The 26,691-nt window shown below is 43.8% G+C and overlaps 3 protein-coding genes across 8 annotated transcripts; 1 reads left to right on the top strand and 2 right to left on the bottom strand.

The window, feature by feature from the left end:
* Nucleotides 1-1,952: 1,952 nt before the first annotated feature.
* On the top strand, nt 1,953-4,357 carry LOC4345933 (WPP domain-interacting protein 1). 2 transcript variants are annotated; one of them, NM_001403642.1, is made up of 2 exons: nt 1,953-2,995; nt 3,636-4,357. In NM_001403642.1, exons 1-2 carry the CDS (start codon nt 2,140-2,142, stop codon nt 4,166-4,168), a joined length of 1,389 nt encoding a protein of 462 aa, NP_001390571.1. In that variant the 5' UTR covers nt 1,953-2,139; the 3' UTR covers nt 4,169-4,357. The 2 variants fall into 2 exon arrangements, with proteins under 2 accessions (NP_001390571.1, XP_015649759.1); XM_015794273.3 differs by having other exon boundaries at nt 1,976-2,995; nt 3,654-4,357.
* A 2,153-nt stretch (nt 4,358-6,510) lies between these two features.
* LOC4345932 (uncharacterized WD repeat-containing protein C2A9.03) lies at nt 6,511-10,032 on the bottom strand. Of its 2 annotated transcripts, none has more exons than XM_015795561.2 (10): nt 9,837-10,032; nt 9,647-9,748; nt 9,129-9,296; nt 8,945-9,031; nt 8,140-8,274; nt 7,908-8,018; nt 7,719-7,810; nt 7,525-7,630; nt 7,245-7,331; nt 6,511-7,153 (listed from the first exon to the last, which is right to left on the bottom strand). In XM_015795561.2, the coding sequence occupies exons 2-10, from the start codon at nt 9,743-9,745 to the stop codon at nt 6,740-6,742; spliced, it is 1,299 nt and encodes a 432-aa protein (XP_015651047.1). In that variant the 5' UTR covers nt 9,746-9,748; nt 9,837-10,032; the 3' UTR covers nt 6,511-6,739. The 2 variants fall into 2 exon arrangements, with proteins under 2 accessions (XP_015651047.1, XP_015651044.1); XM_015795558.2 differs by having other exon boundaries at nt 6,511-7,149.
* Nucleotides 10,033-19,581: 9,549 nt separating this feature from the next.
* Nucleotides 19,582-25,732, bottom strand: LOC4345931 (phosphatidylinositol/phosphatidylcholine transfer protein SFH6). 4 transcript variants are annotated; one of them, XM_015792866.3, is made up of 15 exons: nt 25,601-25,732; nt 23,998-24,069; nt 23,632-23,905; nt 23,440-23,539; nt 23,074-23,340; nt 22,897-22,974; nt 22,712-22,813; nt 22,582-22,631; nt 22,378-22,477; nt 22,173-22,271; nt 21,939-22,055; nt 21,611-21,770; nt 20,618-20,979; nt 20,277-20,354; nt 19,582-20,155 (listed from the first exon to the last, which is right to left on the bottom strand). In XM_015792866.3, the coding sequence occupies exons 2-15, from the start codon at nt 24,002-24,004 to the stop codon at nt 20,135-20,137; spliced, it is 1,815 nt and encodes a 604-aa protein (XP_015648352.1). In that variant the 5' UTR covers nt 24,005-24,069; nt 25,601-25,732; the 3' UTR covers nt 19,582-20,134. The 4 variants fall into 4 exon arrangements, with proteins under 4 accessions (XP_015648352.1, XP_015648353.1, XP_015648351.1 ...); XM_015792867.3 differs by lacking the exon at nt 25,601-25,732 and adding an exon at nt 24,565-24,749 and having other exon boundaries at nt 23,998-24,173; XM_015792865.3 differs by lacking the exon at nt 25,601-25,732 and adding an exon at nt 24,565-24,749.
* Between the last annotated feature and the right edge of the window lie 959 nt (nt 25,733-26,691).

The raw sequence follows: 26,691 nt of genomic DNA, 5'->3' as shown, positions 1-26,691 counted from the left end.
AACAGCTGATTCTCAAAATCTTAAACTCTCCAAACAGGCCTAGACATACCAGAAAATCACCAGTTCCTAGTCAGAATTAGTAACCTTTTCTTTAAAGAAACATAGTACAAATGCAAATACGCGTAAAAAAATATAGTACAAATGCAAATACGTATACTCATCCATATAAAAACAATTGTATTAAAAAAATTAACAAAAGTTTTGAATTTACATTATATATCCGTTACATTTTATACTTGAAGAGTGCCCTGGGTAGGTTGTTCTGGTAGCTTCCACCAACTTTGCACGTTTGCACCAGCTATTGGTAGGTTATTAGAGCATGAGCAATGGGTATCCTTGGCTCGTGCTCCTGGAGAGGCGCGTGTTTTCTACCAGGGGGCATGAAAGATAACGGTTACCTTGGCTCGTGCTATTGGAAGGTTATCGTGCAATAATAACGTTTAGTATTACACCGTTATCTTTCGCGTTTGTGCCGTGCCCCTGGAGAGGCGCACGTTTTCTCCCAGGAGACGCGCTCCTGGTGACTTTTGGCAGAGGAACCAAGCGAGGAGACGCCGTAGCTTGTGGACACCGCTCCCCACATCTGTATTCCCCTTTCCACCCTTGGGCAGAGCTGTAGGCGGTGAGGTGGTAGAGGAGCCGAAGGCCACGATGGCAACGAGCGGCAGCGGGGAAGAGAGGGGGAAAGAGAGGCGATGAGCAAATCCGGCGCCGCCCATGACGGAGAGAAAGAGAGAGAGAGATTGAAAGAGTCGCCGACCTCCTCCGTGGGCGCCGTGGCTAGATCCGCCCATGACGGCGACGACACGACTGACTAGATCTGGCCACCGCCCCCCTGTGCGTTGCTCATCGTCAGCCCCTGCGCCCCTCTCACCGTCCGTGGCCCCTGTGACAAGCGCACCGTCGGCCACCCTGCGTGCCGGGATAAAGAGGTGAGAGAGTAGGAGAAAGTGGCGACGGAGGCTGGGATAGAGAGGGAGATGAGGGAAGCGGCGACGGCGGGAACTGCCGACGGTACCCCTTGCTTTCAACGCAACCGCCGTAGCATTCCTCACATCAAATCGACAGACGAAGAGAGGATCGGGTGGAGGAGACTAGACGAGGATGGGAATGGATGGTGAAATAAATGAGAAAGAAGAGGAGCTCGGATGGTGAAGTAGGACGGCATGGGGAAAGGGGATTTTGGGGTGTCGGTGGGGGAGAAGAGTGAGGGAGGAGAGATTTTATATCAATTTCTAGATTTTGGGATGTTTAGTGTAAATTTTGAACTTATATATATATTGAAAAATTATGAGGACTTAAAAAAACACCAGGGGCTGAAATAAAAATGTGAGACTACCACCTAAAGCAATTTGCACTATGGGAAATTAGCTTTCTGGGGGTGTTGCCCCATCCTAGATGGCACTTCAGGTACCCCTTGCATTGACCGTGCCCTTATCTCTTTCGTCTTTTTTTTTCTCCACCTCACTATTTAGGCCTGGTTTAGTTCTCAACTTTTTCTTCAAACTTCCAACTTTTCCATCACATCAAAACTTTCTACATACATAAACTTTTAACTTTTTCATCACATTGTTCCTATTTCAATCAAATTTTTAATTTTGACAGGAACTAGCTTTCAGTTGTAGGCGGCATACCCGTCATAACTGCATCAATCTCAAGGATTTTCCGGCCCAGTCTTCGAAGATGCTCATAGGGGTAGGATTTACGTGCGTGCGTTGATGGGGTGAGTGTATGTGCGTGGTGAGTGTTTGCGTTATACCGTGTAATTCTTAAAAAAAAAACATAGCAGTTCAATCAAGCTGCTGAGCTAAGCAGAGCTAGCCACGTCGTCGCCATCTCGCTTGTTTAAAATGCGTTTCGCCGAGACGTGGCTGTAACTGACGCAGACACCGTACGCGAACGCGCCATTTTTGTTGGAAAAAAAAAAGAAGAGAAAGAACTGGAAAAGGGCTGCTGTTAAGGTGGGAAAAAAATCACTTCTTTTTCGTATCTTTTCTCCCTTTCGTCGTCGTCGCCGTCCAGTTCGTCATCCTCCCTCGATCTCCTTTCCACGAGACCAAACGAACTGAAAATTTTCGTTACTACGACCTTGCTCGATTCCGACAACCCCCGTTCAACGATGATTTCGTCGATTCTTTGATGCCACCTCCGGCGGCCGATATGGAGAACGGCGCCGTCGGGTCGCCGGCGGCGGAGGTGGAGGCCGGTGCATCTCCGGGGAGCTCTCCCGTGATAAAGACCAAAGGCCGTGGGCTCCGTCGATGGCGCCGTATCCCGCGGGAGCAGCGCAAGGAAGGATCAGCCGCCTCCGCCGCCGCCGGCAGCGGCTCGGCGCAGCTGCACAAGCGGCGGATACCCCTGCCCGGCGGCGCGCCGAGGGGGAAGCTGCACGAGGTGGTCTTGGAGGAGGAGGAGGAGGAGAGCTCCACCGCCTCCGTCGAGTCCCGCTTCGTCCCGCCGGCGAAGCTGGATCCGAGCCTCGGCGTGCTGCTCGTCGCCTCCTCGGGATTCTCCGTCGGCGCGGGCGGCGCCGACTCCGACCACAGCGAGGACCGGAGCAGCGGCAGCAGGTCCTCCACCGCAGCGAGCGCCCCGCGCCGCCACAACGACCTCTCGCCCTTCGCCGCCGACAGGGCAGGGCGCTCCTCCCGCGCCGCGCGCGCGCGTGCCGCCGAGGCGCAGTACTCGCTGCGCTGCTCTAATGCCGTGAACTCCCGGCGGCAATCGATTGCCGGCAATGGAATCCACAAGGTTCTTGCCGATCACTGTGATCACGGCGAGGAGACGCCATTGATGGCCAGAGATTACTGCAATGTGGAGAATGGGAGCGTGGTGGTGAGGAGATTGGCACAGGGGAGTGTTGATTCGGATGCTGATGCTGCTCAGAGGAGTGTGGGGAACAATGGTGACCTTGGATCAGGGATGAAGTCGAGTGCTGATCCGTATGCGGAATCGATTTCATTGCTTCAGAGAACGCAAGAAGCGCTTGAGAATGGTATACTTGATTTCGTTCCCGTTTAGCCTCATGGATCTTGCCAAGTTAAATTCTGTTTCAGTTGTTGTTATTATTTTACTGATGTTGAAGCAATGCCATGTCATGGTTCAGTTATTTGTTACTATTTCATGATGTTGTTTACTCCAGTTCTGTGGAAACAAATAAGTTATAGCTGCCTTATGGTGTTCAGTCATGATAAAAAGTATTCGGATAAATGATGTTGGTGGAGTGGTAGTTAAGTCAAGCAACTATAATCTGATTAATCAATTTCTTAAGTGATAATTCTAGTTCATTCCGTGATTCAACTCAGGGAACCTATAAAACATTATGAACTTAATTGCTGAAGTTGTTGACATCTCAATTTGACGGTTGTAATAATATTACCTTGTTGAGTATTCTAATAACTGGGCCATTTAGGCATAGTACCAAATAAATGGGTAAAGCGCTTTGTGTTCTACAGTATATAGAAGTGGCTTGATCAACCAATCAAAACTTCTCCTGTAAGTTTCCTTGGTTCATTGAATCTGAGGTCTCATACCGGTATTGTGGTGATAACATGCTGTACCTTTTGATGCCTTGGTTCGAACTTTCATCCATGCAAAATTGCTTTATGATAACCTTTGCTCCATGCTTACTGCAGAGATTAAAATGTTTGCAGTGATCAGTAAAGAGTCAAATGATAATTTTGATGGAAACGACGATGATTGGAGTGGTTTAGTCGATCTCGCGGAACCTCTTGAAGGAACAAGTCAAAATGTAAAGGATCCTGAGTCCAGACCAGAAGAAGCATCTTACCTTGGTCGGCTCTTCCTGGAGAAGACAGAAGCCGAGATTAAGAGCATCATCCTGACAAGAGCTGCTCAAACCTGGGCACCTCTAGTTGACGATCAAATAGCTCTCTATAACGCGCAGAAATCTCTGTCGGGGGATTACAAGCAGCTTGAACTTAAACTACAGCATACCAAGAACCGAGCGGCGATGTTAGAAGAGATGGCGGAGAAGCTAAGAGCTGAATGCAGAGTTCTGTCTGGGAGTTCAGAAGTCCTGCGGTTGCAGTCTAGAGCAAGCAGAGTTTCACTCTTTTGTTTCATCCAGTTTGTTCTGCTGTTTACTGCTGTAGGAACCTTTCTTGCACGGCTCTTGCCCTCTCCTACTGAGTATGTACCTACTTGAGCTTAGAGCCATGGAATCACCGATACACGATACATATGCATCAGGAAATAGAACTTGCTTTCATAAATTTTCCCTTGTACGGAGTAGTATTTTAGGACATGAAGCTTGTAAATTTTCTTTGTAACTATGTTTTCGGAAAAGAAATCTCTGGCTCAGCAGTCCTGGGTTATCCAGTTATCATTTTGGAAATTCTTTTGGTATATATTTTAATAATTTCCTGAATATAATAAATGAGATGCATTTCATCAGATATTTAACTACGCAAGAAATTCCTCATCCATCTTAATCTGGGCCGTGGATGCTCGATCGAACGACTCCTGCAGTCCTTCGACCACGCAGATCGCGGGTGACCTCGCAGTGAAGCCCGGCTCATTATGGGCCTTCCCGTAAATGAGGCTCAGTTTACTCGTCGTGGTAGGAGTAAGGAAAGCTCCCAACGAAGGCCGTACAGATGGGCCCAGAACAACCCAGGATGCAAATTCCTTCGGAAAAAGTACACCGAAAGTCCCTCAACTTGTCATCGGGATAAAAAACGTGCTCGAACCGCAAAACCAGATATGCGGTGCCCTTTAACTATACAAAACCGGTCACCCGAGGTCCTTCGGTGGTTTTGACCCCGATTTTAGTCTACGTGGCGGCTAAGTCAGCGTGGGTCCCACATGTATTTCTTTTCCCTCCTCTCCTTACCTCGTGTTTCTCTCTCTCACACACTCTTCTCTCTGACGGCCGGCGATGCAGCACAAGAGAAGGGGAGGGCGGCGGCAGCGTGACCGCGGTGGTGGAGAGGCAGCGGCAACGGCAGGCGAGCGCAGCTGCGGATGAGGAGTGGAGGCACCGACAACTCCGCACCGCTCAGCCTCATCGGCGGCGGCGGCTCCGGGCAAGGATAGGGCCGCTGCCGCCATCGTGCTCCCCGTCGTCCACGCCAGCGTCTCACCGACGCGACGGTGGTGATGGCAGCGACACTAGAGAAGGTAGGCGGCTCGCAGGGACAGAGACGACAGTGTAGGGCGACCAAAGGGGCACCTCTTCAACTGGTCGCCGCCGCTGCTGGGGATTCGCTGGTCAGATTCATTGCCGATGCGGCGCACTTCATGGCAATGGCGGGGGATTCGTGGAGGATAGGGGACCGGGACATGATGCGATGCAGCGGGCATCCTCGGCATGGGCGTGGGCATGGGCGCAGCTTCTCCAGCACATGTGAGGCGGAGGACGGGCGGCCTGCGGCAAGAGAGGAGGTATGTCGGCCGGCGACGCGGGAGAAGGGGAGGGCGTCAGCGGCGAGAGCGTTGGGGGGGGGGGGGGGGAGAGCGAGGACGATGGGGAGCCGCTGCCGTCATCCATGGCTGTGGATCCCCTTGTGTCTGCCGTCGAGGTGAGCCCCTGCCGCTGTGTCGATTTCTATGATCGGCAATATATTTCACGGGTGCGCAAGATCAAGGAGAGATGGTGACGCAGGTGTTTATCCTGGTTCAAGCTCTCGATATGAGGTAATACCCTAACGTCCAGTGTGTGTTTTTCTCTGTCTCTGGTCAAAATGATAAAAAACCCAAGAAGAATTAAGAGATGGCACCGGCGTCCTTTATACCAGCATAGGCCCACCGGTGCCAATGAAGGCCCCGTATCCCAATAATCTGGATACTCGCCTTTTGTTACATGATTTGGGATACAATAGTATGCTTTCCTCTCTTGCCAACTATGCGACACTTACTATATCTGTTATGGGCCCTTGGCCCACCCCCGAAGCATAGCTTTGGCTTCTACCATGAGGTACCCGGGTGCCACATCCCCCACACGCTGCCACCATAGGCTAGCCGTCGAGATGGGACGCGCCCGACGGCCACCACGCGCCTCTCCTCACCGACCGCCCTCGTGCTCACGCCGCCGCGTCGCCGGCCGCCCCAGCGACCTCCTCCCGACCCGCCCCGGCTTGCCCGAGAGGAGAGAAGTGAGAGAGAGAAGGGAGAGGAAGAAGAGAGAGGAGGCTGACGTGGCCACGCTGACATGTGGGGCTCACGCTAATTCAGCCGTCACATAGACCAAAACCGGGGTCAAAACTACCAAAAGTCCTCGAAGACCCGCATATCTGGTTTTGCGGTTCGAGGATGTTTTTTATCGCGATGACAAGTTGAGGGACCTTGTGTATACTTTTTCCAATTCTTTCTCAATTGTAGTAAACCCAACGAGGCGGTCCAGCCCATATGCTCTGTGGGGGCCCATTTCGACCCAACACGGTCGCCGCCGCCGCCAACGTCGTCCAACACGGCGGTCCGGCCGGCCACCGGCGGCAGCAGAAACTAGGTCAAGATATTTTTCAGCCTTTGCTGAAGTAGACAGCGCCGTACCAGATAACATCTTCTCTTCCGTAGGATGATTGCTCACCCTGAAGTCTGATGGATACAGTTTTGTCCAGCAAAAGCAACAGGCCATTTGCAGATGCATTTCAGGTTCCTTTACAGTAACAGCTACAGATATGGACATATCTACATCTTCTCTACTACTTTACTAGCTTCTACAATTTTTTGTGATTCAGAACTCACATTACTCTGCCAGTGATTGCAAGTAGCAAATTCAGATAGCAGAATCAAGGTATGAGTAGAACCGTAGCCGGTTGTACTGGAGGAGGCTGCTATAGGTCCGATCATGAACACCGATGAACAGAGCCTCGGTGTCGGGACTGAACGAAATGCCAGAAATCTCACCAAAGAAATCCACCACCTGCTTCCTTCGGTACCCGCTTCCGACGTCGAATATATGAACGAAATCTGCTGGTTCCGCCATTGCCAAGAATCGCCCATCGGATGTGTAGCGAATCGACCGTATGGCTCCCATATTGCCACCCAGAACAGCAACGGACTTGGAAAGGTTTCGGATATCCCAGATCCTGCATGTCTTGTCTTGGTTACCAGTCGCGAATGTCCGGCCATCTGGGTTCCACGCTGACGCGAAAGAGTAGTCCAGATGACCGCGGAGTTCATGAACTGTCTGCGAGAAACAAACAGCCATGAGCTTTTCTTTTTCTGAAATGTGAGGTCAGTATTTGGAAGTTAATCGCTGAGCGTTGCTTTCTGCTTACTTTTCCTGAATTAGTATCGACTATAAGTCCTTCAGGGTTGTCCCCAACAATAGCAACAAGTTTACCATCCGGGCTCAATGATGTGTGCTGCATGGTATAAAACAAGGGGCAAGATTAAATCAATAAAACATTAGGCTTTCTTTCCTCATGGAATGCAAGAATCTTTAGCAAAGCATTCAGTAGTGACTTGAATGTGGCGAATAGATTAGGACTTGGGAGTATCCAATAAATAAAACAAGATATAGATATAAACAGTTTGATGAATGAAGTAAAGGCTTACATTAACAGCCCAAGGAAAACGGAAATTATTGCAAATTTGAAATTTTTCCATGTCAAAGTCTCGAACTCCACAATCATTGTTTGAAGCCAGGAAGTGCACCGAACCACTGCATAATTCATTTTTTGAAGTTATGATTCATACATTCTCACTTCATTTTAAACAAAGTAGTAGTTTTTAAAATGATGTTATAGTACCTGGGTTTCTCAAATATCTCCAGAGAATTAGTGATGCCATTGTCATCGTGTGTTGACTTGCAACAATAGCTTATTCCTTCACGATCCAAAAACTACATCCCCACACAAAATTTACACATTACACCATGGCTACATTGTAACTCCATATAGATGTCAGAGATTGAACAAGAGGTTATGAAAGAAAATTACCTTGCAAATTAGTTCTCCACGAAATCCACCGGCAACAAGCAAATTACCTCTCACTGCTAGTGTACTAACTTGAGCCTGGTAAAACCCCTCGGAGACATTCCCCTGGTGCTTCTGAAGTCAAATATATGGAATTTGAATATGTATGCTTACAAAGTTACAATACAAATATCAAAGAAGTGGCTATTCATGAGGCTAGCAAGTTCAAATAAACATTTGAAAGAGAAATAGGGACCTCAGATGGCGTGATATGTCCTTGAAGATCAATGACTTTGTGCTTCTCACTGGCGAATGGTGACCAATGAAGCACAGAACGTTGTGATAGAAGATACACATCATGTCTAGTAGTTGCCCATACTAAATTTCTCAACTGCAAAATAGCAACGGAATGGCATTAATGTAGTCGATTGAGCAAGAAATTTATATTAGAATATCTGATTATTTGGTACAACTATAGTTCATGAAGGCAAACATGCAGGTCTACAGAACTACTTTTTCTGTGGAAAGTGAACATATTATCCCCTTGTAGCCTTGTAGGGGAAGACAAATCTACATTAATTTCCAAAAGGAATTAATAGAAAAACTGCTTGCAGTTGTGTTAGGTACCAATACCATAGCTATAATTCATTCAAGTGCATATACGAGAACCACGTGTACCTTTAAAAAAAGGGTAATTTGGAACCATGCCATTATAATTTTTCAATGCAAAATTATAATGGCATGGTTACAATTTTCCCTTAAAAAAACACATGTATAGACCTACTAGTATTCATTGTGATATTCCCATGTATTCCAAACGGAGTACTATCATAACAGGATATTGACTATTTTCCATCACACATCAAGAAAAATGTTCTGCGGTTAATTTATTTCTACAGTACAGACTGACAAGCCTGCAAAAGAAAGAACACATGCACTATCTATTTAGCATATGTAGCAGATCTTTTGACCTTGGAATGTATTGGATATGTCGCCTAATACATAGTAGTTTCTAATGTTTAAGAACTCAAAATTACGACTCCAGAAGGCACAGCTCTCACCTGGAAATGAAGAATTGTCGGTTTCACCGATCTTGTGTTGTACTGAAACTCATAGTAGAGTGCCCCTTTATCTACAGGTGTGCATACCTGCATCAAGATCAACACATCAAAACTTCCATGCTAGATACAAATATACAATGCGAGACCCCTCAACAGTTTATCTGAACATGTAACAATGCCATGCCTTCTCTGAATTTTTCCCGGAGTTGGGTACATTCTCAAAGTTCGCGTACTGTACCATCCTAGTCTTCCTATACCTGTCCCTTGAGAAGCTCAAATTATCCCATGGAATTCCTTGTATGTCCTTCCCTTTCTTCACATCCACCGCCGACGTATCTTCTTTGGACTCTATCTATAAACAACAAAATTACCCTTTTTATCAGACTGAACAAAACAACTATAATTCAGAAGATGCATGCCCAAATCATCTAAAAACAACACTAGCTGCTGGTAGAGCCAGAAGCAAACTAATAAAGCAAAACCTGCATTGAATTAGACAAAGATCCATTCCTGCGCTGAAGTCTGCACATACCTACTCTAATATCATGATATCCGCATGTCACAACTCACAAAAGCAGTTAGGAGCAACTGCGACTTGTACTAGCATTTTCTCTATTCTTTTGTGAAAAAATGAAAAGGAAAAGAACAGCACTTTTTTTAGATAATCTGTCAGATGGCGCAAGCAACTCGTGCAGAGCTTACAGGTTGTCCGTACTCGTCGTCGTCGAAGTCGGAGTCGCCCATCAGATCAACCTGGCGGTCTTCCTGCTCCGCCGCGCGATACCCAGACCGCCGCGACATGGCCTGCACCGCAAATGGCGGATTTCCGAGCCAAACTCACAACCAAATTTGTCGGCAAAGCTTCGAAATTTCTCCCGCAAGAACCGCTTACCTTCGTCTCGCTTTAGCCTCCCGAGGGGCAGGGGCCTGCAATGGTGGATTTTGAGCCAAACTTGGGCCAAATTTGGCGGCAAAGCCTTGAAATTTCTGCTGCAAGAACCGCTTTCCTTCGTATCTCGCTTAGCTTGATAGCTTCCGGCTCTCGCCGAACTAGGGTTGTGAGGTTTCTGTGAGCTATGGAGGAATCTGGAAAGGAAGCAAGCAAGGCCGCCTCTTTAACAGGTGGCTCTAGAAGCAAGAAGAAAACCTCAAGAGGAGTACGGATAGTGAAAATTTCATATTAGCCCTTGTAAGTATTGTAGGAGTACTTTCCATGATGAGCTTTGGGGAAACTCCATATTGGAGTGACATGTAAAACAAACTTCAATACATATAAATTTTGTTTTTACATAACGAACCATTTGGTAGTTTAAAAAACATGCTAATAAAAAAAAGTAAGTATAGTTTAGATTTAAAGTTTAGAACTCAGCCTTAATACTAGTAGGGCTTTTCTAGCATTGTTTTAACTGAATGTTGATTTTTTCTCAGTGTCTAAAACATATATTAGTCACATGTTAGATAAACATTTTCTATGAACTATAAGTTGCTCCGAGTGGAGGGCTCTCAGTTAGGAAAAGAAAACAAAAACATGAACATGAATGGGATGAAACTGTTAGGAAAATGCTCAAATCATATTAATTATTATTATTTTTCTTGAAAACAGAACTGAAATGATAAAGCTGCAAACGATAACGATAGTAGCAATACCTAAACATCAAAAGAAAATGAAAATAAGACTTTGGAAACAACATAGCATAGGGCAAGCAAATTACATTCATGTTTACATTATGATTTTACATCAAAGTAACTATTAGTGAACATTCAAAAAAAAGTAAATAACTAATTTAAATACTTCATGATGGTATTATAGCATCAATACTAAAATACTAATGTAACAGCACATAAGAGTTATGGTTTTCTTTACTCCCATAGATTGTGGGTACTATACTATTTTCTTTTTAAAAAAATGAATAAAAACGGTACACCATTAAAACGGTTAAGAGAAAAACCTCTACCGTTTCCCTTCCATTTCCGGATATACGGAATCAGAATAAAACGGAAGATGCTTTAAAATTCATCCAAATGAGGCCAGCCTTTTAAGATGCTAGTGGTGGTCTTTTTTAGTTTATTTTTTAAAAAAGAAAAAGAGAAAGCATCCTGCTTTTATATAAAGCATAAAAAACCGGAGGATCTGTTTACAAATAGAGAAAAATACAAGGTTCCCAGAAGAGGGTCGTTTTGAGTGTTTGACCCAGGTGCAAGGGGATGCTTATCCATCCAATACGAGCAGATCGATGAGCCGACAGGTTGCGTTACATGGTTTGCATTTATGCGGCAGGCCGCAGGATTTTGCGCCAAATGGAGGCCACAGCCCCCTGAATTTCGCCGTATCCTGTTTTACTTTCTTCTACTATATATCTACCTCCTTGTTCTTGTTTTTTTAAAAAAACAATCTTTCCTTGTTGCTCTTGTGGATACCTGTAATAATCAAGGACCATTTCTCCATCGGTTTCAGTTTATACGAATTTATTTTGGAGAGAGGTTGCTGTCATAGTGTCATCTGATGTTTCATCAGCAAAAGTGTGATCAATATGATAAGATTGCCTGGTGTTTTTTTCTCTTTGGATCTATGTTGACCATGTCATTTGTCTCTTTCCCTCTGTATTTTATGGAAAAGGATGCAAAACTTCAGCAAGTTTCATTTTATATATTGATATCTTTTTTCTTTTCTTGTGTTAGAGAATTCTACTTTTCTATTGCCTGGGATTTGCTCATGTGTTAATCTCTTTGTTATGAGCATAGTTTATGCCAAGTGGTTCAAATGATTAATTGGATGGAAAGAAAAGCATGGGCAGTTTCATCTCTCTCACACAGATAGACTTTAATTTGCTGAGAGATGCAGATGCTAACAAATGTGCACTGAAAATTCAGGCACTATGGAGACTTTTCTACTGGCCAGTACGTTACGGAGTAATATCCTGCAGCTATCACTGCTTAATTTTCTCTGGTGGGAAGAAAGCATGTGACGTTTCCAGAAGCCTGAAGTGATGAAGAAGCTAGCCAGGGCATACGTTGAGTTGTGATCTAAATTCAGTTACACTTAATAAAGGCCAGCTTCTACCGTAGTGGAGCGTAGGTTGAAGCTAGCCCATTGGGCTATGCACCTAGGGACGCCCGGGGGTGCGGGGGCAGAGCCTCCGCGATACGGATCGTCATCCCTTTTAGGGTTTCACCATATATATATCTCTTGTAAGCCGCCGTGCGGCGTTATAACCTCACACCAGATATAGTGAAGATATTTTGGTGGCTGGCGCCCGTGGTTTTTTCTCTCCTGCTTTGGGAGGGTTTTTCACGTTAAATCTCGTGTCTTTTATGATTGATCTATTGTTTTTTATCGTTTATTTGTCTATCGTTTTCTAACAGCACGTTTTAATTAGTTGAGGTTGCAACACGCTTTGAGAAGCTCTTGGTTCACAAGATTTCTTACTCGCTGGAATAAGAAAAACATATAAATATCATATGAATAAATGTGCAAAACAAAATATTAGAACATAGGATTTTTTTTTCTTCCATAAGCTGAACAAAGATGGAGTTGATGTTTTTTCCTATGAAATCAGTAAATTTTGGAGGTTTGGCACTGGATTCCAATGGATTTTTCCCCCATTGAATCCTATGGACAGCTCTTAAGTGGTGTTGGGCTGTGTTAATTCCTTATTTACCGTGAAGTATATTTTTTAAACTATAAATAATGTGTTTCAATAAAAAAACTTCTATTATATAATACTTCAATTAGTACTTAATTAATTATATATTAATGATTCGTTTTTTTTCCAACTAACTAGCTAAATCCAACACTAGCTAATCAGGCATAGGTAATCTCAATTTTTCTATACTCAGGCATATTGAGGCTACTCATCAGTTTGGAGAATACGTATAGAAAACCATAGGTAATCGAACTTCTTATGAAATAAACACTATTCATGCATTTTGTACTCCATCGAGAATTCATCTACGAATTTATGATTTGTTTTGACACTACTAATTTTCTTTAGAGCTGTATAAATTTATTTTGTAAAAAGAATAGCTTTAATATGGATGGCTAGAGTGTTGCCAAACAATTGCTATAGCAAAACTTGGTACCAAACCAAAAATGTCTAGAAGACGAGAGATGTTCCGCAGTCATTAGCTACAAAGTAGGCATGCGGTGGTGCTTTAGTCGCTTCTTCTCTGGAGACACTGTCTAGGCAGCGCCGTTGCCGGAACCACCCAAATATCTGGTGCAAGCTCGCTCTAGAGTCACATCCTCTTGTATCGGCACCCTAGTTTATACAAGTTGGCCACGTCGGAGGTTCTAGGCGGAAAACGGTTTCATTTTTCTCCCTCACCCTCTCTCTCCCTAAATCCCTAAGATATGGATAGAGCATAGTTTTGTGTCGGTCGTAAGGGTTGGGTTTCGAGCAATCCTAGTTGTAGTTCCTTTGTTGGCCTAGCGGTGGCAGGTCCGGTGCTAGCCTTCTCCTAGTTTGTGTTTGGCGTTGTCGGTGTGTGGGGGTGGTATACTTTTTTCCTTTTCCTGGTTACGGACTTTTAGGATTTTAATTTTGTAATTATTTCTGCTCTATCAATATGAACTGGGCACTGTCTTGTACAAGTCGTTCAAAAGAAAAAGGTATGCCTAGACAAGTCATGCAATTACTGCCGGAGAACAGACATGCAATTGTTAGCTGGCCACAGATTTATCCAGTCACATGAGTGCTACTCCCTCCATTTTAAAATATAATACATAATTATTTCTTATGTTATTAGTCACTCTCTCCTATGAACTGTTTTTTCTCTTAATACTCCACCGTGATCTCTAATTTTATTGGTTATATGGATCATATTTATTGAGGTGATCGAAACGAGAAGATAACAAAATATTTCTTGGTAGTGCGTCTCATATTTTAGATATGGAATATTAATTAAGAAGAAAGAGGATCGAAGCTAGCAAGCTTAGCAGAGAAGACACCAATTAAGGCAGAAGAGGTTTCTGCCTGCTCAACTGTATTAACTGATCTTTTCTTGACTAGATGAGGAAATTAGTGACAGATAGTGACTTTGTCTTAGGGGCGTGTATGCGTTGTTGAAAAATTGTGGTACTCTGCATCACCACGTTTTTCTCTGGTTATCACACAGATACACACTACTGACCGTGACAAATCTAATCATTATTTATCGAGTTTTTGTGTAGCACGCTGCACTGTGCGGCAAAAGTTTTAGTGAACTAAAAGTAGGCAAAACCGAAATGTTGGTGCCAGTTTTAGGTTGAGTTTGAATCACTACTTCCTCATTTTCGGTATGTATTCTAAACTGTTAAATAGGGTATTTGATATAAAAGTTTTTAGGGCCTATTCAGTTTGAAGGATTTTCACTGAAATTTGAAGGAATTGAACCTATAAAATTCCTATATTCCGAAGAAGCCCTTATATAGAAGTTTTTCAAAAATATTTAAAAAGTTCACTTTTTTTAATTTATAATTGCTATTATTTAACTAATTTCTACATGTCTCTTTTATATATATATATATATCAGCCCAACTGAACCTATTTCGAATGCAACCTTAAGGAAGTAGCAGCGCGAGAACACATTTGTTGGACCCAGGGTTTACCTTATCGTTTGGGCCGAGATTACCGCCACCCCCGCAGTAGCGCGATAACCACGATAATCGCGTGATAATCGTCTAAAATCGCACAAAAATCACATCCAAAAATTCGAATTCAAAACTCGGTGGTTTCGCGGTTTCACCACGATAATCGCATGGTTTACCGTGATAACCGCGGTATTCGCATGGTTATCGCGGGCTGTGTAGCTGAAATTATGTAAATACAAAATAAATAGGGGAAAAATAAAAAATACGGTTGAATATGTGTAAAAAACTAGAAATTGAGAATAATTGGAAGAATATGTAGGACACTTAAGGCCCAATATTCTCTTCCCTTTTCCAATTTGTAAACTATTCTCGGTTTTGCCCTCAAATTTGAATATAGCTTACTCTATTTCAAAAAAATTCTTCACCATTGACAATTACAAATCAAGAACCATATCCATGATTTTTTTTTCAATTTTTTTTATTTTTTCTAGAATTTTGAATTTGGTCAAAATTCATCCAAACCATATCGTCGATTTCTCCTACCGTACCCCCACGATAAGCGCGATAACCACGATAATCACGTGATTATCGTGCGATAAGTGAAACCCTGGTTGGACCTCACCTGCTAAGACCAGAGTTGGACACAAGTTTCATAGTGCGCAGAGGAACGATGTAGCGAAGACACAACCTCCACAACTCAGCAGCGGTTCTTCCTCCCACACTAGACATCCAAATGTGTGACCCAGTTTGGACGCACGGTCTTCAGGTTGGTACGCCACACACGAACATAGCGCCAAATCTCCGGCGTGGAGTGCTTGAGCCGAATGCCGCATTGCACTGTGAAGGCTCTTATGTTTCTTTTTTCTGTTCCCTTTCTGACTTCTATTCTCTTATTGGATAGTGCACGTTTTCCAAACTACTAAACAGTACATCGTTTAATATATATATATATATATATATATATATATATATATGTGTGTGTGTGTGTGTGTGTGTGTGTGTGTGTGTGTGTGTGTGTGAGAAAGTTGTTTGAGAAAATCATATAATATATTTTAAATTTTTAGCTAATATATTTTATTAGTGATATGTTATGACTCGTTTCGTTTTGGTGCACGGAAGATTAGTGTGCGACACTGGTTGCCGATGGCGTCGTCTATTTGTGCAAGTAGCAGTACTCAACTTGCAGCTTGATTAGTTCCAGTTTTGGAGCGCGTACGGAAAAACGTTACGATCGATTGGAAGTTACGATCTGATCAGAAAAAAGTGAGTGAATTTTTTTCCTTGGCGCGTTTTGATTTTTTAGGCCCGACAGCGACAGGAGGTGTTTTTCTGGACGCGCTGGATCGTTAATTAGAAGGTTCCAAAGAAAATGGACGCCGAGACAAGAATGTTAATTAGTAGTAGTAAATGGAATGTTAAAAGTTCCTGCTAGCTTGGTCTCCGTAAATTAAACGGATGGAGATCGAGACACCCTTTTACTTAGTAGTTAAGCCTTGTGCTGGCGTGTAAGCTCGATCGAGAGTTAGAAACCAAGGATGGCCTGTGTTAGAGTCGTGTTCAGCAAATGGGTTTGGGAAGTAATCTTTCACGCACGAAAAACGAAGTAATAGATTTGAGCATTATTAATTAAGTAGTATTAGAAAAAAAACTTTAAAAATAGATTAATATGATTTTTTTTAAACAACTTTTCTCTAGAAAAATTTCACAAAAAATGTACATTTAACGATTTGAGAAATATGCGCACGAGAAACGAGAGAAATAGAGTAAGAAAAACTAGGTACCGACACAACCTAAGAACAAGTTTGATAGTATAACCAACTATTGGCTTTAAATTATTTATAGTTAATTTAATATCCAATTCAAAAAATAGTTACCTATAAACATATACTACACTATTAATGTCTGGTCCCACATATCATTCACACATGCATCACTTCGCCAAAAAGCGGCGAGAGGCGCGTCCCTCAGCCAGGGGTCGCATCGCATCGTGGGGAGGCGGCTCGGACGGAAAAGCGGATGGCGTAGGGTGAGGGGACGAGCTGAAGACACCGATTGTAGATGGCCTAAGGAGGCATGTTTCACTAACACGTGGGGTCCGTCGTAATTTTTATTTATTTTTCTGATTAAAGTGCCACATAGACACCAGCTAAAACCGAAAACCGAGAATAATATTGCATAAAGATGTCGTGTACACCGGTATTACAAAGATGTTATACTAGTATTATATTCAAGGATGCAATTCAAACTCGGCTAAACATGAGGGACCTCCAGTGAACTTATTCCAAAAAAGCCCAGAAAGCCCAGACTTGCCTAGGAAAACCTCAAAACCGGATGTTCAGGCCAGGTATTAGCCGCCTGCATTCCCTTTTTTTGGAATAAGTTCACTTTGGGTCCCTCTATTTGTCAGTTTCACACCGTCTTTAGGGACATCTGGTGGGCCCCACGCTGGTCTTCACGGACAGGCAGCTCCTCGTCGTCCAGGACATCGCCGCAGTGCTCTTCCCGGCCACCGAGCGCGTCCTCGGCAGGGCCGACGACCTCGTCCTCCTCGTCGTGTCCCTGCCCGCCAAGCTCACGGCGTGATCGACGGCCTCGAGGCCTTCGTCGCCAGCGCTGTGGGGCACCCGCTGGGGCACGGCAGTGGTGGCGGCCGAGCACGGGGGAGCTCCACATCCCATCCACTGTCTTCCGCTTCGCCTAGCTCGCCCTCCGCTGCTCTGCCTGCCGCCGCGCTCGCCCTCCGCTGCTTTGCCCACTACTGCGCTCGCCCGCCGCCGCTCCTCCGCCACGCTCGCAGATTGTGTGTTAGTGGCTGGTTGCAGGAAGCAGGTAAATTAGCTAGCTAACAACGCTAATGTGCTAAGCAAGCTAATGAATTAAATATGACTCATGCATGAGTCATGCACGTAATGGCATATATACATGTGAGTGTGCTCAGCCATATACACATGCTTGGCTAATATATACGTCTGCATGTTGTTGGCGGCAAACCAACAAGAAGCTAGCTGGTCGTCTCCATGCATGCATATATATGCTCGTACGAAGACGCATATGCATGCGGCCGTCTGTACTCGGCGTATATGCGTATGAGCTACTCCTATGGGCTCGGAAGGAACTCGAGAACTTGGAGGTCGTCACGGCGGACGACGGCGGCGTGGCGGTGGCAACACCGTGCATGGCGACAAGGCTCCCGTTGATGGCAAAGGAGAGGCAACGACTCCAGCGAAACGCGCCGACATATCAGGTGGCCAAGAATGCGGCGTGGTCCACGTGGAGGATGTACAGCGGGTGGAGACGCCAGTTGCAGAGATCACGAATGCCATGAAGGACACGGAGATCGTGAAGAATAAGGACAGGAGAGAGGAGGCAGCGAGAGGGAAGAAGAGGAGGCCGTCGCCATGGCCGACACGGGGAGCAGGGAGGAAGCATTGCTGGTTCTCTTCGATACAGCATGGAAACAGGGGAACCTCCTTACCGGCGGGAGCGGCGGGACGGCGGGTGCGCTTGCACTAACTTGTGGCCGTGGCGGGTCAGGAGGCAGGCGACGCCGCCGGTCGCTGGGCTGCGGCGGCGGATGGAGTCGCGTCGTCGGTAACCGCCGGCGGGCGCGGGCGGCGAAGGGCGGTGGAGGAAAAGGGGAGAGAATGACATGTGGGGCCCACGTGGGCCCCACCTTTTTTATAATTTCTGTGTGAAACTGACATGTGGGTCCCACGAGGTTTATTTATTTTTCGAGTTGAATTGCCACATAAGCGCCACGTCAATACCACGTCGGACAGAGACCTAGTCAAACAAGCCACGTAGGCGCCACATCAGCCAAAACCGCTGAGGGACCTCATTTGCCCGATTTTCATAAGTTGGGGGATGGGTTGTACCCGGTTTTGCGGTCAAGGGACGAAAATCGGACTGGACAAGAAATAGAAGGACCCAAAGTGAACTTATTTATTTTTTTTTCTCTGGATTTTCCAGGCCCGTCCCGGCCCAAGGTTAGAACAGGACTTACTGGCAGTAGCAGATGGTGAAATTTGTGGTGGCAATGGCGGCAACGGACAAATTTCTCGGCTAAATCCTTTTCAAGCGGAGAAACAGCCCATCTCACAAATCACAATCCTGCATCGCCATCCTAGCTCAACAGGTTTGATTTTTTTTTTATGAAACCATACCCACCTAGGTTAAATAATACAACTAATTATTTTTAGGCGATATACCTCACATTTACGCCTAATTAGGCCCTGTTCGAACTTGCTGAGGTTGAAGATTAAGTTGGTCACGTAAAACGAAAAAGCTATTAGTATATGATTAGTTAAGTTTTAATTATTATAAACATAAAAAATAAATTTATTTGATATTTTAGAGCAACTTATATTTTAAAAGTTTTCATCCTGAAATGTAACATTTAACAGTATGAAAAACATGCTAACGGACATGCGATAAAATATGCATCTTTAATCAAAATAATCAAAAAAGAATGGAGATTCTTCTAGTGATGGACGACATAACATATTCGTTAACACCGAGATATCTGTGGTGTATCTATGTTTGTAGTACACTATCTCCGTCCCAAAATAAGTTTATCTGTCGGTTCTTTCTACAACGTTTAATCATCCGTCTTATATAAAAAAATTAAAGAAATAAGTCACGCATAAAATACTATTCATATTTTATCATCTACTAACAACAAAAATATTAACCATAAAAGAATTTCAAATAAGACAGATAATTAAACGTTGAACCCATAAACCCACAAATGACGTATTGTGTATTTTTCTTTTAAAAAGAAAAAAAACAGCGCCAGCCGACCGACGCTAGTGATAGTCCTACAGATGAGCACCCTACAAATCACGCGCTGTCCCTGGAGCGGAAGCCGGTGAGCCCGTGACGCCGACGCCACGCAGCAACTGGCCCTCCTCTCGCGCTGCATGCCGTCGGTGGGAGCAGCGCGGCGTGCGTGGACAGCGATCGCATCGTGCTCAACAACACAACACAACACCGTGCCAGATTCACCACGTCTTCACGTGCAAACCAAACTAACCCCAAAACAGAACTAAAAAAAACAGAGAGAGAGACGAAGCACACAATTGTACTACTATCCCATTGTGATTATAATCTAACTAGAACTGTATTATCCGATAATCATTCATAGGAGGTAGCACTGTAATAAACTAGTACTAAAAGCAGCATTTACATGGGACATTTTCACCAGTAAGCTATCACCAATTGTGCCCTTTTGTCAACTAAATGGAGGTCAGCTGTAAAAAAACTTTCAGACTCATCAACATGCAGTTCGGCCATCTTTTCTTCTTGCCCCCTGAATGCAAAAGACCGTGACGAGATCACTTGCTGGCCAAAAAAGAAAAAACATAGCTGCACTAAGCACGGCACAACATTCACCAGGCACAAGAGAAGGGCTTTACTAGTACAGACAACTACAAAAAAAAAAGATGGTGAGATGCTGAAAGGAAGCAGCTTAGCAGGCTATATCACCAAATGCTATCTTCTCTTCTCTTTCAGGTTTTTTCCCTGGCCCGGGATGAAGTTGGGGAAGGTCAAAAATGGCACTGGCAGAGCTTCATGCGTCGCGGTTAAATGTCGACATGGTTCTTGACTTGGTGCGGTATATTCTATGAACAAAACAATCTCTTCTGCACAAGCAGAGCAGCTAGGTGTTAGTCCAGTTCAGATTATCAATGTTCCTCCATCCGCAATAGTTCAGAGATCATGAACTTCAGTTGATTCAATCAGCAAAGGTTGCAATCAACGTACCCTAGCTCTTGATGACTCCTGTACAGCTTCCAGAGTCTCCACAAGCGCTTTCTGCTTCACCACCGTTGCGTGCAGCACCTGACATGTAATACATGAGGTTTTAGAACTGAATGCACACATCAAGAGTCTTTTCAGTAGAAAGCAAAAGGACTATGATGTTATCATCCATGTGAAGTTAAAAGAGCTGGTAATAAAAGGCTGAAATGAAGAGAGTTGAGAAAAATGAATAAGTCTGTTTCTAAGACAAGGTATTACGAAAAGCATAAATAACATTATCATAATCTATTTATCTATGTAGTACGGTGCATTTGTCCAAAAAGTACTACAGTACAAGAACTTACTCTTTTGGTCCTCTCCAGGTCAGCCTCAATGCATTTGATCCGCTCAAAAGAGTTCAGTAGCATATGCTCTTTCTCTCTGGGTATCTCTGGTGGCCTGCTGGCTAGATGGTTACACAAAGATTCGAGACTGTCAAGACGTTGTAAGCACATGGTCATATCATCATCACGTATAGATCGAGGCTCTGGCTTTTCTTCAGATGGGACAGGTACGGTACAAGAATGGACATTCTCGAGCCTCCTCACTGGTCTGGAGATGAAGAGACGGAGGAAGGAGAGTAGCTTGATAAAGGTTGTGACAACAACTTGAATATAATTTTGCAAACTCCTTCGAGCAAATGCACCATCCAAGTGACCATTGTTTCCTGTCATCAACAGAACACGGATAAGATTAACAAAATCAGCAGCAGCATATTACTACTCCAGTCACACTAAAAACTGGAGCTAGGCTCAAAATTCTGCATCTATAGTCTGAACTAAAATAAACGAGCAAAGATGATCATGCAGAGAAATTTAAAAAAAAATACTTCTCGAATTGGAAGTAAGGTAGTGGCATACACAGAATGTTTTCATTACCCACTCTGCGATGAAGCAAGTTTTACGTTATGTTTTCAACTGTTGCAATCGAGCAAGAACACATGCCAACGCTAATGTATTAATGCATATGACTATACATCTTAAGGCAGCAAGTTCAATGAATGAATGGGTCCATGAGGGCATAAACAGGTGTCAGATAGGCCACATGCATTGTACTTCATTCCTTCCTGTCAGATTAAAACACTTTACGCAAAGCCATCTGGCATCTAGCATTACTGTGAGCTACCAGAAATGCAAAATCGAGTTCTTTTTCAATCAACTTGACAATTATTATGGTTCTACACTAGAGCCACAACCAAATATGCAAATTTCACTCCTGAATTGATAGCAATATTAGCAACTAATTGAACATTTTGATGGCACTGAACTAAGAAGCAAAACTGAAGGAATGGGAGATACCTGAGTCATGTGGGTTCCGATTTGTGGAGGGTTGCCTGTTATCAGGTAGCTGATTCTGCACCATTCCAGTAGCTTGCACTCCCTTACAAGATTCAGGAGCTATATCTCGACGAGTCTGGTCATCACAGCTATAGTAAGTCAAAGAATCTGTTCCCCTTACCTACATTAAGAAAAATAAAACAGATCAAACCATAGAAGGAACCGTGCAAACTCAAGAGAAAGAGCAGATGTCTATTTGTTCAAGGCTAAGCATAGGTTCCAACAAAAAACTGAATAGAACCAAGAAACCTTTAGGCTTAAAATGGAACAGTACAATCTTTGGACTTACTTCCTCATGGACTGGAGTGAGGTAACCATAGTCAACACCTTTCTGAAAGAAAGAACCAAAATCATCAACGTCTGACCCTGACTCAGCATTTGATATGTCGCTAATCATGCCCTGCCACTGGAAATCACAGATGTCTATTTGTGAGGTTTAGAAGAAGATAAGGAAAAGAATAAGCACTCCGTATTGCCATTTGCTTGACTGGATATTTGGATAATGTTGTTTTCAGAATCTTGCCTTCGGCTGCTCCAACCGAAGGGATGAGCTGCTTCTTTCTTCACCGTCAGACACTGGCTTGATCTCTCTGACGCAACCAGCCTCCAAATTGTGTATCAGCTACAAATGGAGAATGTGTAAGTGATGTATTTTTACAATATGGTATAAAAATATTAACAACATATAGATGAATTAGCTTCCAAATAGTTACAGCACAAAAAGGTACCTTCAAAATGAAAGGATCATTCCATGGGCCTTTATTCGACCCAAGACAACCACCCTTGTCACTGCATGAGCATGACCCACCGAGGAAGTCCGGTAACTCACTGAGAAACACAACTACTGTTAAAATGTTGTAGAGTCTACATATACAAACAGATGTGAAAAGTCAAGAATTCAGACAAAGTTCCTTCACATGAACTTAACCAACCTGGAATCAATTACTTCAAGAAGTCTACTCTGGTAATTCGAACCAAGAACCTAACATAAAGACAGAGAAATAAGGCTATTGTTGACCTCATGATGCATTTTGAAAATACTCAAATACTTATGGAGCTTACATGAATCTTGGATGAAGTTTTTGGGTCCAGAAAGCCCTTCACGCTATTCCAGATCAACTTGAACCCGCTGCCGGCGTTCACGACAAACATTTGATGTAATGTCTGCATTTATAAGTTCAAATGAGTTTCTTCAGATCCAAATACTGGCAGCAACGAACCCATTACGCAATGAAATTAGAAACGACCTCAGGGTAATAGTCACTGTCTATCTTCTGCATTCGGTTGATAAGCTCCCTCGCAGTCTTTGAGAAATTCTTAAATCCCTGCATGGAACAAACAAGTTGAAGAAACAACAATCAACAAAAAGCACACAAGCAACACAAGATCTGCAGGCAGAGCACAAGAAGAAACCGTTCACATACCACTCCCTGAACATCCAAGATGGTGGTGGTGGAATCAATGTGCCTCTTTGCCGCCAATGTGCAGGCAGGAAACCTCTCCCTGAAGGCCCTCTCAAACTCCTGAACATGGTACTTGATGTAGCGGTCCACCGAGGTGATCTGCATGAGCTTGTTCGGGTCGACCTTGCCGAGCCTCTCGATGTACACTGGGCGGCCCTCCCGGTCGACACCGTGGTAGCCCTGAGGGTAGTAGCGCAGCACTTCATCCAGTTCATGAAAATCAAAATCCTGACCACGAAAACTCATATCATATCAGCCATTGTCCCAAGATGTATCAAACAAAAACTCTACTAATCAACAACGGACTTAAAAGGTCAGTGTGATCACCTGAAGGATTGTGTCAGCTCCGAACTCTTCCCTCCATTTCAGCATGTCTGCCCACATCTGCATTGCCCTGTCGATATCAAACTTCCTGGCCTTCAAGAACCTGTATCAAACATAACCACGACATGTTCTTAGATCCTGTCATTCCAAAATGATGTCCAAAAAACATAAACGAAAGCTGTTTCTTGGTGAGACCTCAGCATCATGTGGTAGTCGTCATGCTTGTCGGGGAGGAGGCCGTGGGCGGCGAGGCGGTCGTGGAAGGCGGCGACAGCGCGCTCCTCCTCGGCGTCGCGGACGTCCTCGATGGAGATGGCCGGCGGGAAGCGGCAGTCGACGCGCCGCCGGCCGCGCTTCTTGATCGCGTGGATGGCCTTCCGGCGAAGGTTGGACCCGATCCTCCGCCGCCGCCGCTCGTCCTCCGAGTTGCCGTCGCACAGCGATATCTCGATGTCCTCCGCATGGATCACTGCACGGACAGGACGCCTTCCACATTCCATCAAAAACGAACAAAACATCGCAAGAAAGCAAACATTCGCAGCCAAGAATTCGTTCTTCTACCTGACATCTTCACCACCAAGTTCTTGGATAGCTCAGAGCTCGCGTACCAAATGTCCAATCTTGGAATCACCTCTACGATAGAAACCTCCCAGGATTAGTTACCTTGCAACGAACAAGAAACAGAAAAAAACGCGCATTTGTAGCTGCAGGAAAGGAGAAAACCCCGCGCCACAGATCTGGGCAAGACACAAGAGGAACAGAGGAATAAATCTCGGTGCCAAAACAGAAGGAAAAAAAAAATATTACAGCTTCCAGAACAAGAGCAAAGAACCTGCATTGGATACTAAAAGCGTCGCAATAAATTCCACCGAGGGAAGCGGCATGATGCATCTCATTTACTCCACCATATCCTAGTAACTACCCTCAGGTAAAAAAGAAACGATCGAACCTGACATGGCAGCAAGAATCCTACTCTACTACTCAAACAAGAACAGGCACAAAGCCAAGCTCCAACTCCAAATCACCTAACCTTTAACACCACCACCTCGCGAACGCAGATCCAACAAACCGAACAAAGAACCGAAGCATCAAAGATTTTCTAGTAACAGAGCAGGGAGGTGTGCTTACATTTATGTGCAAGCATCAAGATTTCCTGGAGACAGGAGCAGAGGCGAGATTGGAGCTTTCTTTCCCTTCCTCTGCCTCTGCCACTGCCTCTCTCTCTCTCTATCTCTCTCTCTCTCTCTCTCTCTCTCCTTTCTTCTCCCCCAACACTGCAGCTTGCCTTCTGCCTCTCTCTGTTTGCTCCTTCTGGTGGGCAACTGGAGGGGTTGGTAGTACTAGTATTGCCTCACTGTTTATGCGTATTTTATAATTCAATTCGTGATGTAGTATACAGTAGATCAACCCGTATACATCTACGGGTATACGTACGAGCTGTTGCCGCACCGTACTCTTTCTCCTGTTGCGAAGAGAGAGAGGAGAGGAGAGAAGATGAAATGGCCAAATGGGGCTGAAGAAAATGGCCTTTCTGCCTAGAAATGTGGCACGTTGCTTTCGGGTGGATGAGGTGGACCAGGATTTTTCTCCAGATACTATCTCACGGCCGTTTTGATATCCCCTTCTATCAATGCTCTTAAGACCCATGCATAAGTCTAAAAGCATACTTGGAGCATTAAGGGTGTCTAATTAAGGCTTTCAATGACTTGAAAACCCTTGGATGGTTTTTATTGAAATTCTGTAACCTCCTAGTGCTATTACCATGTTTAATCAACCACCTTCTTGAAGTACTCCTATCATTATGTGCAATACTTTAATGTTAATTTTAAATTGGGAATTGTAGCATGTTTTATCTCGTCATAAAAACATGTCATTTTAAACAACAATTGTGTCTTAAAAATGCATAATTTAGTATTCTTAAGAAAATATATAATTAAATTATTGATTGTTTACAATATCTGATCAATATATTAGTATAACATGTACCACTTGTACATGGATCAGATCTGATAAAAATATAGGAGCTCAACCTATCTAAGCATCCAGAAACAAAACCACATCCACTACAAAATATATCGAAAAAAAATATAGAAATTTAATCTCTACAGATTAAGCTCTATTGAGATCTATAGAGAGAGAGAGAGAGAGTAATTCAAGTGCTTACCTTAAGAGGAGATGTTTCAAGCAGATCCACCAGCCGACAGCAGCAATGCCGGCGTCGATGGCGAGGACGCACAAGAGGAGGAGGCTATTTGCTAGGTTATAATTGTTGGGAAATTTTGTGAGAACAACTATAGCGAGTTGGATTATAAGAGGAGGAGAGGCGCACACAGGAAGTAGCAGTGGCGTGGGTTGCACGGATCTCTCACTAAGAGGGTGTCTTTCACGCCTAGCATGCGTGCGAAAAGCAGACGAGGCAATACTGTGTGCGGATGGTGGGGACAGGAGTCGTTGTTTAGCATTTCTTTAAAAATATATTGATACACGAAGATGTAAACACTTTGTTACACATATAGCCAAAACATGATATGCTCTTTTCATATTTTTTTACGTCGTGAATTCATTTCTTACACTGTTGATAATTATATTATTCTTAGCGAAGACGATGAACATGTGAGCTTAGGCTGATTTTTTCATAAATGTGAAATTGCTTGGATCTTATCCTACATAACCACTTTTATATTATGCCTCTTCACCTTTTCTTTGTTACATATGGTAAACACTCGAAATTAAAGGGTACCTGGTTAAGATTTTTAATAACTCGAGAACCTTTGGATGGTTTTATTTCGACAAAGACCGTAACCTCCAACCATTTTAATCGAACCACCTTCTCGAAGTATCACCGTGTACAATGTTTTAAGGTCAATTTTGAACTAGGGATTTTAGCATACTTCATCTGTTAAAACATGTTATCTTGGATATCAGTACCGGTGAAACGCATACGGTGAAACGCATAATTTAGTTATTGTCTGTAGATGTTACCCAATCAAAATATTGTTAAAAGATATCCACGCTCAAAATTCTAAGCACAAAACCAGCTACACATATAGCCAAAACATCTTTAGGAATGGGTTTATTTATTACAATGTGAATTCATTCCATATACATATTGATGTTTATATATTTCGTAACGAAATCGGTAAACATGTGAGCTCATGCTGATTTTTCCGGAAATGTGAATTTGCTTGGATCTTATCCTATAAAACAATTTCTGTATTATATTCTTCCCTTTTTCTTTGTTACGTATGGCCGTAT

This window comes from Oryza sativa, chromosome 8, assembly GCF_034140825.1.
Source record: "Oryza sativa Japonica Group chromosome 8, ASM3414082v1".
Lineage (NCBI taxonomy): Eukaryota > Viridiplantae > Streptophyta > Magnoliopsida > Poales > Poaceae > Oryza > Oryza sativa.
Note: the sequence above shows the minus strand (reverse complement) of the source record. Positions and strands in the feature narration are given on the sequence as shown.

Bases quoted from the DNA above. Each gene is read 5' to 3' on its own strand.
- LOC4345933 (NM_001403642.1), top strand. From the start codon at position 2,140: ATGCCACCTCCGGCGGCCGATATGGAGAACGGCGCCGTCGGGTCGCCG. The intron at 2,996-3,635 runs GTATACTTGATT...TGCTTACTGCAG, and splicing joins GCAAGAAGCGCTTGAGAATG to AGATTAAAATGTTTGCAGTG.
- LOC4345932 (XM_015795558.2), bottom strand. From the start codon at position 9,745: ATGTCGCGGCGGTCTGGGTATCGCGCGGCGGAGCAGGAAGACCGCCAG. The intron at 9,297-9,646 runs GTAAGCTCTGCA...TGTTGTTTATAG, and splicing joins ACGACGAGTACGGACAACCT to ATAGAGTCCAAAGAAGATAC. The intron at 8,019-8,139 runs GTCCCTATTTCT...ATTTGACTTCAG, and splicing joins GACATATCACGCCATCTGAG to AAGCACCAGGGGAATGTCTC.
- LOC4345931 (XM_015792866.3), bottom strand. The intron at 22,975-23,073 runs GTATGTGAACGG...TGTTCCATGCAG, and splicing joins TCTTGGATGTTCAGGGAGTG to GGATTTAAGAATTTCTCAAA. The intron at 22,478-22,581 runs GTTGGTTAAGTT...TGTGTTTCTCAG, and splicing joins CTTGAAGTAATTGATTCCAG to TGAGTTACCGGACTTCCTCG.